This window comes from Phacochoerus africanus, chromosome 16, assembly GCF_016906955.1.
Source record: "Phacochoerus africanus isolate WHEZ1 chromosome 16, ROS_Pafr_v1, whole genome shotgun sequence".
NCBI classification, from domain to species: Eukaryota; Metazoa; Chordata; class Mammalia; order Artiodactyla; family Suidae; genus Phacochoerus; species Phacochoerus africanus.
The window spans coordinates 54,381,671-54,392,628 of NC_062559.1; the positions used below are offsets into that span (position 1 = coordinate 54,381,671).

The following is a 10,958-nucleotide window of genomic DNA, read 5'->3' on the forward strand; positions in this document are numbered from 1 at the left end:
CCAGCCAGAATGGCCTTCATCAGAAAGTCTACAAACGGAGTTCCCGTCGTGGCGCAGTGGTTAACGAATCCAACTAGGAACCATAAGGTTGAGGGTTCGATCCCTGCCCTTGCTCAGTGGGTTGAGGATCCGGCGTTGCCGTGAGCTGTGGTGTAGGTTGCAGACGCGGCTCGGATCCCGTGTTGCTGTGGCCCTGGCGTAGGCCAGTGGCCACAGCTCCGATTCGACCCCTAGCCTGGGAACCTCCATATGCCGCGGGAGCAGCCCAAAGAAATAGCAAAAAGACAAAAAAAAAAAAAAAAAGTCTACAAACAATAAGTGCTGGAGAGGGTGTGGAGAAAAGGGAACCCTATTATACTGTGGGTGGGACCGTAAATTGGTGCAACCACTGTGGAAAACAGTATGGAGATGCCTCAGAAAACTAAACATAGAACTCCCATTTGATCCAGCAATCCCACTCCTGGCCATCTATCCAGAGAAAACCATGACTTGCAAAGACACATGTACTCCAATATTCACTGCAGTACCATATACAATAGCCAAGACATGGAAACAACCTAAATGCCCATCGACAGAGGAGTGGATAAAGAAGAGGTGGTACATGTACACAATGGAATATTACTCAGCCATTAAAAGGAATGAAATACCAGCATTTTTAGCAACATGGATGGACCTAGAAATTATCATGCTAAGTGAAGGCAGCCATACAATGAGACACCAACATCAAATGCTATCACTTACATGTGGAATCTGAAAAAAGGACACAACAAACTGCTTGGCAGAACAGATACTGACTCACAGACTTTGAAAAACTTATGGTTTCCAAATGAGACAGGCTGGGGGGTGGGGGGATGGGCTGGGGGTTTGGGGTGGAAATCCTATAAAATTGGGTTGTGATGATCATTGTACAACTACAGATGTAATAAAATTCATTGATTAAAAAAAACTCTTTAATTGTTGCAGGCTTAGATGTAATAACTATTCATAAAAGTGATCTTGGGGCAAAGAGCATTAAGAGAAATGACTTGGGGATGAGATTAATGAAGGCTTCATAGATAAGATGACACCTGAACTACAGTGGAAGAATGGACAAGCAGGATTGGCCAACTGAGGGTATGGCATCAACTAAGACACAAGGGGCTTATAATTACATGTTTTTAAAACAGTAAGGAGCCTAGTTTTTATTGTTATCAGAATACACAGTAAAAAATAAGGGTATTTGGGGTCAGTCTAGGATGGAGAATCTTAAATGCCCAGTTCAAGAATTTGTAAACATGTTTTACAGAAAACTGACAGACTCAAAGTGGTCTCTTAAGATTAATTTGAATGCAGAAAACAGGACAGGCTCGAAGAGGAAAAGCCCAAAAGCAAGCAGAATCAACAAAAGGGACATAAGCTAGGCAATTTCAAACTAAGTAAGTGTAGACTAAAGACTATATTAAAGAAGCGATTAGAAATTAGAACTGGGGAGGGAGAAGAGCTAAGTATCACCAAGGTTTTGGCACTGGATGCTTGGGAGAAATTACTGCCACTTAAAACACATGTGCACACACACTAATCAAAAACTTCTCAGAGTTCCCGTCGTGGCGCGGTGGTTAACGAATCCCACTAGGAACCATGAGGTTGCGGGTTCGATCCCTGGCCTTGCTCAGTGGGTTAAGGATCCGGCGTTGCCGTGAGCTGTGGTGTAGGTCGCAGACGCAGCTCGGATCCCCACATTGCTGTGGTTCTGGCGTAGGCTGGTGGCTACAGCTCTGATTAGACCCCTAGCCTGGGAACCTCCATATGCCACAGGAAGTGGCCCTGGAAAAGACAAAAAAAAAAAAAAAAACACTTCTTACAACAAAACATTACATAAACAAAATCAAAAGACTCACAAAAATACTAATACAACAAGAAAGTTAATTATCTCTAACACACAGAGCGCTTATAAATTAGAAAAACAACAAAGTAATGAATCAAGAAATTAGAACATCCAATATGAACAAAAATAAGGCAGGCTTATTAAATATTAAAGAAATGCAAATGAAAATAATAACAATATTTGACAATTTCAAGTGACAAAGTGGGACTAAAGAAATAGGCACTCACACTGTTGGGAAATACAGGTTGGTTCTAAAGTGTTCTGAAGGGCACTGCGATGGTTATCAAAATTATAACCATGCATACCATACCATTTCTGACCCCAAAAGTTTTATCCCTAGGAAGTTCAATCTAGAGGAGATAGTGGATAAATGCACACAAAAAATTCTGCAATAGATGCATACACACAGCAAGAAACAACAACTAAAAAAATTAAGAATCTAGCAAAAAGCACTTGGCAAAATAAGTTATGGTGCATCCACACAACAGAATACTAGAAGCCAATGTAGAGAATATGCTGTGGAGCACAGTGCACAAAATAGCATCGTAGTATGTTCCCATTTATGTAAACTCTCATGCTTTTATGCATATACATGCACAGCGGTCTAGAACAATGTTCACCCACACATCATGGGATAATCATCTCAGGTAGTTGCATTCAGGGGGAATTTTCATCTCTTACCCTTTTCTGTACTGACAAAATTTCTACCATGAGCCTCTTATCTTTGTAAATATGTGAAAAAGAGCGAAGAGCAGTATCAGAAAAAGAAATGACCCCAAGAGAGGTGAAATAATTTAATGTTGGAGAAATTAAGACTGAAGTGTCAATAAAACACCTCAGTGAAAGTATCCCTATGCAAAGTGAAAATGCAGAAACAGAAAAGAGGGGAGGCATGCAACCCATTAACTGCTTTCAATTTTCAGTTCCTCTCACTACCTGTTTCATTTCCATTTTATGTAAATTCCAGTTTTTAACCTAGACTTATACTCTAATGTACATTTTATTTTCCAAATAGCTTAAGAACACTAGATTCTCCCACAATTTACAGGTGCAGAAATTCAAGGAACAAGAATCATGCAAATAAGTGACATCTGACTCTAGCTTTTGACACTTTTGCTTCCAACACCCACTTTAAAGTTTATAAATATCTACACATGAAACGAAGCCAACCAAAACCAAAAATAACAACAAAAACTTCAGTGATAATCATTGAAAATATAGAATAAAAAATTTTAAAAACCTAAAATATGAACATTAAGCAACATTAGTTTTCAACTGGCTTTTCAGAAATAACTATAATTTTTCAGTTAGGAAATAAAAGCTTGACACAGTCTGCTCAGAAAATTTTCACCAAGAAAAACAGATCATGCATCTTGATCATACAACAGAGTACAAATATAAACACTAAGCCTCAATTTATTCTATTCACACTGGAAGTGACTCCCAGCATCCTTGACTCATTCCAGTAAAGGAGACGCTAGAAGGGGGAGGTTCTTAAATTCTCTCCTTATAAATTAAAACAATTACTTCCCCCAACCTAGAGTATATGTGAACCAAAATACCAAGTAAGTTTAAAGACACATCTGGCATCTGTGCAAAAGTTGGTCTGCATTAATCTGAGGAGAAAAATACTTAAATTAATTCAACCACTAATAAATACACTTTGGAATCTGTCCTCTAGGAGCTTACAATCTAGTAAGAAAAACAGAAATGTGGTCAGCCAAACAATTCGAATATTAAACAGAATTTTTAAAAGCTCTATAGCAAAGTCCTGTAGGAATATAAGAAAACGAATTAACTTTTTCTACATGAATGGAGAAAGGTCTCAAGAGGGTGGAATATAACCTAGGTTTTGAATGCAAAGCTGGAGGCAAGGAAGAGAAAAAAAGGCCTTTCAAGCTAAGAGAACAGCAAAAGTAAAAATGTAGAGAAATGTAAGTGCCTCTAAAAATAGAATTCTGATAGAATGGGGCCAGATCATAAAAGGCATTACCTGATAATGCCTTAGAAAGTTTGGGCTTAATTCTATACAATGTATGTGACATAATCTAGCCAAAATTTTCAGAAAATTCTTCTGATAAAGAATGAACTGGGAAGAAAAGAATGGATGAACAGAGAAGAAAAGAGTAACAGGAAGTCTGACTACAAATGAGGACCTGAACTAGTGCTGGAAATGGAAGGAGGATAAACGTTAGGGCTAGAACCAAAATGGGATAGGGAAGGAATATATGGCAGGCAAGTTTTGGTCAGGAAAGAACAAAACACAAGGCCATCTTGGAAATGAAGGGATGATTACACGTTTGAAGACTTCAGACAGTCTGCCATGCCTTCGGAGTGTTTCTGCATTTATTCTACTATCCTATTTTTTTTTTTTAACTTTTTAAAAGCATTTTTTTTGGGGGGGGGTGTCTTTTTTCCTTTTTCTAGGGCCGCACCCGCAGCATATGGAAGTTCCCAGGCTGGGGGTCTAACCGGGGCTGTAGCCGCCGGCCTACGCCACAGCTCACGGCAATGCAGGATCCGAGGCGTGTCTACGACCTACACCACAGCTCACGGCAACACCAGATCCTTAACCCACTGAGCAAGGCCAGGGATCGAACCTGCAACCTCATGGTTCCTAGTCGGGATTCGTTAACCACTGTGCCAGGACGGGAACTCCCTAAAAGCATTTTAAGAATTCGATTTATCTAAGGATATTCATGACTTATTTTAGTAAGAACAGATCAAACCGCAGTATTTTGTGATAACTTTAAAAATTCTGGAATGTCTTCGTTTCATAGATTTCTGAACACAGTTCTCAGGACAAAATACTAAATAATCCATGACAGGAGTTCCTGTCATGGCGCAGTGGTTAACGAATCCGACTGGGAACCATGAGGTTGCGGGTTCGGTCCCTAGCCTCGCTCAGTGGGTTAAGGATCCGGCGTTGCCGTGAGCTGTGGTGTAGGTTGCAGACGTGGCTCGGATCCCGCGTTGCTGTGGCTCTGGCGTAGGCTCCGATTCGACCCCTAGCCTGGGAACTTCCATATGCCACGGGAGTGGCCCAAGAAATAGCAAAAAAGACAAAAAAAAATAATAATCCATGACAAAAGTATCCCATATCATATGCAAGTGAACACTAATGAAGTCATTTAAATTTCCATCGAAGGTGTGCCCATCTTTAGGTTCGCAAGGTCTCAATGTTAGTCCACAGCAGAGGCTTCTGCTGCTTCTTAAGGGAACAGAACTCGCTCAGAGGCAGACCACGACATCCCGAGGCAAAACAACGGTCAATACCTGAGTGTAATTAGTGTCTTCAAGAGATGTTTTTAGGCTCCTATTCATGAAACTTACAAACTAAAAGAAAAAAACGAGCCGAAAAAAAATCTTTAGAAGAATTAGGGGTGTTTTTTGGTTTTGGGGGGTTTTTTGGTTTTCAGGGCTGCATGGGGACATACGAAAGTTCCCAGGCTAGGCGTCAAACTGGAGCTGCAGCTGCCAGCCTACACTGCAGCCACAGGAAAGTGGGATCCAGGCTGTATCTTCCATCGACACTGAAACTCAAGACAACACTGGATCCTAAACCCACTGATCTGATCGAGGCCAGGGATCGAACCCGAGTCCTCATGTATACTAGTACATGAGTTCGTTACCACCGAGCCACAATGGGAAATCCTAGAGTTTTAAAGAAATCTTCAAAATGCTGCACAGATGTCCAGGAAACAGAAATTACTGTATAAATACACAAAGAGAAGGTGAATTTTATCAAAACAGATCATTCAGTGAGGTGGCCCGCTCCCTTGAACCTCATGTGAGATTTACTACAGCACAATATCAAGAGCTAGTGCTTCTTAATCAACCCCAGGTTTAACTCCAAGCTGACATCGGAACAAATCACTTAACTTTTTAGTTTACATTTTCCAATCTATCAATAAGAATGTTCTAACCATAACATGAGTTTTGGGGGTCAAAGTATGTTCAGAACTTATCAATGCCTGGAACTCAGTAAAACCAAATGTCAGTATCACTCCCTCTCATTCCGAACAGCCCCTCTCTTCAGTCCAAACGCACACTTGTTATAAGGCCAACAGTCAAGTAGTAAAGAAAATACAGTAACCAGGTTATTACGCAGGGAAAAGGTAAAGCTAAGAAAGGACTTGACGTGAGCAGCAGAGGGCTAGCGAATCAGATGAAGGCAAAGGGCAGGTTGTGAAGTAGAAATCAATAGAACAGAGAGGATTTACTCTAGGAACTAACAGAAAAAAACCTTCATTCCAGTTTCAGTACAATTTGGAATGTGTATGCATTCCCTTATAAATATCTGTACTGACAATTCATTAACATATAAGCTCCATGTGGGCTGGAAAAAGGTCATTCTGCAGAGTTCCCATTGTAGCTCAGTGGTAACAAACCCGACTAGTGTCCACAATGACTTGGGTTTGATCCCTGGCCTCACTCAGTGGCTTAAGGATCCTGCAGCTTGGATCTGGTGTTGCTGTGGCTGTGATATAGGCCAGTAGCTACAGTTCCAATCTGACCCCTAGCCTGGGAACTTCCATATCTCTCAGGTGTGACCCTAAAAAGACCAAAAAAAAAAAAAGATCATGCTGCTATTCCCTACAGCAAAACACATGGTCTCTATTAAATACGGTCCCTATTAAATACTTATATATCCAGGCCTACGCTATTTCATACGCTCAGTGTGTATTCCTTTAGCCATTCAATAATTAAGTACTTGTACCAGATACTATGCTGAGCACTAGAACGAATACAAGGGTAAGCAACACAGGCCCATTGCCTTCACCGAGCTCACAACCCTACAATCTATTCATAAACAACATGGGGCCACCTACTGCAATTACTTAAATACAACTTTTTACATTAGGCTGGACAAGAGTTTAATTAACTGCTCCAAAACAGTAGTAAAACATCTGCTATACTTAAAAATTGAGTTCTTCAATTAATTACTTTAACTATAAATTCTAGGCGCCATAGTTTAAGCAGGGCGTTTGACACACTAGGTATAATATAATGTGAAATCTAAAAACTGTATGAAAAATGAGTTTTTTGGCCCAGAGAGGAAAATACTCAGAAGACACATCAATTGTCTTTACGTGGTAAAGAGGTAGCATACAGGTTTGTTCTGTACCGTTCCAAAAAGTTAAACTTGAAGCAATTGCTAAAAGTTAACATGGAGGCAGATTTCTGTTTCAACATGAAGAATTCTAACAATTCAAGTCATTCAACAAAAAGTTCACCATGTTACATTTCTGTAATAATCTATAATATTTTTATACAAAACACAGATTTTCATCTAATCTTTGGAATTTACAAAAACAAACAAACAAAAAAAACACCCAAGTAATTCTCCGTAACAGTTCAGGAAACTGTCTCCCAGGGTTTTGCTAAGACACTGGGCGAACCTACAGGTCCCAAGTCTAATGGAATAGGCTGTCTCAAAGTTTCCCACCTCTAGATTTATACAGGCACACAACCAAAAGGCCGGCTGTCAAGAATGTTGACCAAAATATTCTGAAGCTTCCTCCGAATCCAACCACTCAGAAATACTGGTGGTCAATATAAACGCCCTGAAGAGATTCAGTAACAAATGGTCCACTGGAACGCAAGCCTCATTCATTCCTGTAATTCCAGTCCCTGCAAGAGTGTCTGGCATATAATATATGCTCAATAAATATTTACTAAATACAAGTAATCCTCAACAAACACACTACTGTTCCGTAGTAACTACAAAACACACAGCACTATTAGATAATAAAGGACCATGCTAAAGCATCCAGCAACTAAAAAGCCTGATAAACACAAAATCCATTCTTAACATCTCATCGTACACTTAAAATTGCTATCGAAAGTGCTGAAACTTAACCTAATCAGTTTCCAAAAACAAATTCAACTGCAAAAGAAAAAAGCAAATCTTTTGGCATTAAGTTAAAATATAAACTCCTGCAAGACACAGAAGCTGGATTTAGTGAAATCACTTTTTAACACCGATATTCTTTGATTACGGCATCAACTAGCCTTGTAAGTTTGCTTGAACCCTGCAAGAATGAAGATTTCTACAGCTGTTTTGGGTTAAAGACAAACACAAAGATCTCTACGTGCATCGCATCTTTACAAACATACCAGGCTGGTGCTTCGAGGAGACCTAATTTTACAGGTACACAGACAGTACTGAGATTTGGCAGAACTCGTACTTAGCGATAGATACACAGCAGTTGCTTGGCACTACTGAAAACTAAGACCAAGAGGACAAAAACGGGTACAAAAAACATTTGGTCAATACCCTAAATTATAACACCCAGAAGGTCTATACATCTCACGGAACATAAGGATCTGCAAAATACTCACAAGTTCCTTTGAATTCATTGCCCCTAATAGATAAATATACACCAATGCACACACTTTTTCTGGAGAAAGCATTATATACCAAGGCATCACAGCTACATAAAAGATTTACTCCAATTCCACTAGATTAAATTATACCTTTCAACGACATTTGGAAAAAAAAAATCCTGCTATTTAAAGGTCTAGTTAACTTCAAAGTAAGTGTGAATAGTCATTTAAAGTAGTAACTAACTACTGTAAGTAGTATAACAGTGTAAGAAATGTCCAGTTCCAAGCCGCTCACTTGGTCGCTACACGGGATACACCAACTAGATTACATTTACCAGGTTATTAGCAACTGAGCGTCATCACAAACGAACACAGAAACCACCTTGCCTTCTTGTTTGTTTGTTTGTTTGTTTGTTTTAAATCACGACTTTTAAAGAGCAGGTTACAAAAAACTATTTCAGACACGAAAATCATGAGTATCTTCTCTTCAGAACTCAGAACTACAAGCTTCCACATAAACTTTTGCACATATTCGGAAAGGCTGCTTTTCCCATCGCTGTATTAATCATAGGAAACACTTGCAATCCGCATCGAACGCTGACATCAGCACCGGATGCCGACTCTCTCCGTAGGACATTTAGTCCCCACGCTGCAATCACCCAGTCTTGAGTCTCCAGCACCGAAACCTCCTCAGAGAGCTTTCGAGAGTACAAGTCAAGCCACCTCCAGCTCTACCCCAAGCCACCGCGCTGGGAAAGCAAGGAGCAGCGCGGAGCAGCCCGCTGATGCACTCCCGCGACGAGCCGAAAACGCTCACCTCCCCCTCCCAACCCTGCCCTGCCCGAGCAAAGCGGCAAACTTTGCGGGACCTGTTGCTTTGTCCCTCCAACCCCGACAAGGGGTCCCGGGCGCGCGAAAACGGCCCTCCCCACCGAGAGCCCCGGCCGAGGTGCGGTTTTCTGGCCGCGCGGGCGGACGGGCGTTTGGCCGAGCCTCGCCCCTCTCCCGCGGCCTCTGGGGACCCGGCCAGCCCAGCCCAAGCCCGCCACCCGCGACGCCGCACTCACCTGATCACGGGGCTGTAGGGGCTCCGGGAGCGGCGCCAGCTGCTGCTGCTGTAGGGGCTGGGGGACACGTCGCCGCCCCGCTCGTAGGAGCTGTGGCGGCTGTAGCTGGGGGAGCGGCGGCGGCTGTAGGGGCTCGGGGAGCGGGGCAGCCGCCGAGAGTAGGGGCTGCTGCCACCTCCGGCCGGGCTGGGGGACTTGCGGCTTCGCAGGCTCTGCGAGGCCCTGTGGGACACCGGGCTGTCGTCCCGGCCTCCCAGCGGGCTCAGGGACCGCTGCCGCCGCCTGTAGGCCTTGGGCTCGGTCTTGTCCTCGCGGTAGGCCTTGGGCGGCTCCTTGTAGGCCGAGGGCGGCTCCTTGGACGACTTAGTCCGGCTGCGATGGGCCTTCAGGTCTCGGTCCTTGCGGCTGCTGCTGCTGCTGGACGTGGCCGAGGCGCTTTTCCGGCGGCCGCCGCTGCTGCTGCTGCTGCCGCTCTTGCCGGCCTCGGCCCGCTCCTCGCCGCCGTGGCCGTGGCGGCTGCGGGACTTGGAGGCCTCGCCGCCGCCCCGCTGCCCGTCCCGCCGCCGGTGCTCGCGGTGGCGCTCCTTGCTGCGACCGCTGCTGCTGCGGCGGTCCCGGCGGGGCCTGCGCTCCGACCCCTCCCCGCGCCGCTGGGTGCCGGAGGAGGAGGCCGGACTCCCGCCGCTGCCCCCGGTTCCCCCGGCAGCCGTCGCCGCCGTTGCCGCGCTGGCCCCCCCCAGCAGCAGCCCCTGCTCGGACTGGGAGCTCACATCCTCGTACTCCACCAGCGGGGTCACACCCCCGCCGCTACTCGCACCGCCACCGCCGTCCTGCTGCGGCTGGGGCAGCGAGAAGACCCGACGCTTCTCCGCCTCCTGCCCGGCGCGGGGCCCGCGGCGCCGCTTCTGCCGCCCTCCTGCGCGCCTCTTGCCTCTCGCCAGCCGCTTGACCTCCAGAGGGGGGCCCGGGCTGAAGCAAGAGGAGGAGGCCGCGGCGGCGGCGGCTGCGGCGGCGGCCGTGCCGGGAGCAGCCAGGAAGAGCAGAGGCGGCGGGGGCGGCGGCGGTTGCAGGAGCTGCGGCTGCAGGAGCGGCAACAGCAGCGGCGGCTGCTGAGGGGACAGGAATCGCCTCCGCTTGCGGCGTTCCTCCAACTTCTTCTCCGCCCAGCTCAAGCCCCCGCCTCCCCCCAGCGCCGTGTCCGAGCTGCTCGGCATCGCCTAGGGCCCGCCGCAGAGCGCGGCGCGGGTGCGGCCTCCTCGCGGGTCAGATCCTGGCCATCTCCCCCGCCGGAAACGGGAACGGCGGCGGAGGGACACCGAGCACCGGGGCGGGCCGGCAGACGCGCCACGATAATCCGGGTCGGGACTCCGGTCCCCGGGCTCCAGGTCACGGTGGGGTACGCAGCGGCCTCCGGGCCCGAGGGAAGCCGGAATCCGGGCGGAGGAGCTCCCGATCGTGCTCGCCGTCCTACCCTCCGCAGCAAAAACACCGGAGGCGCCGGGCGCCGACCCGCGGGGGAGTCCGGAGTCCTCCAAGTGCCCCCGGGGGTGGGGGAGCGGCCTCGGCCGCGCTCTCGGCTCGGGCAGCGCAACGCGGAAGTACCACCTTCGTCGCCGCTTCACTCCATCGCGCCCTGACGTTGGGTGCGAGTTCAGGGGAGGGAGTGGGCGAGACAACAACACGCCTCCGCCGCCTCC

At 46.3% G+C, this 10,958-nt stretch overlaps 1 protein-coding gene across 2 annotated transcripts in view; it reads right to left on the minus strand.

The window, feature by feature from the left end:
• The window catches only part of CDK13 (cyclin dependent kinase 13), a 118,928-nt gene extending 108,453 nt beyond the window's left edge, over positions 1-10,475 (minus strand). For both annotated transcript variants that reach the window (XM_047763461.1, XM_047763460.1), the window contains exon 1: positions 9,262-10,475. In XM_047763461.1, coding sequence (XP_047619417.1) covers positions 9,262-10,475 — 1,214 coding nt within the window. The remainder of the gene's footprint in view (positions 1-9,261) is intronic.
• Between the last annotated feature and the right edge of the window lie 483 nt (positions 10,476-10,958).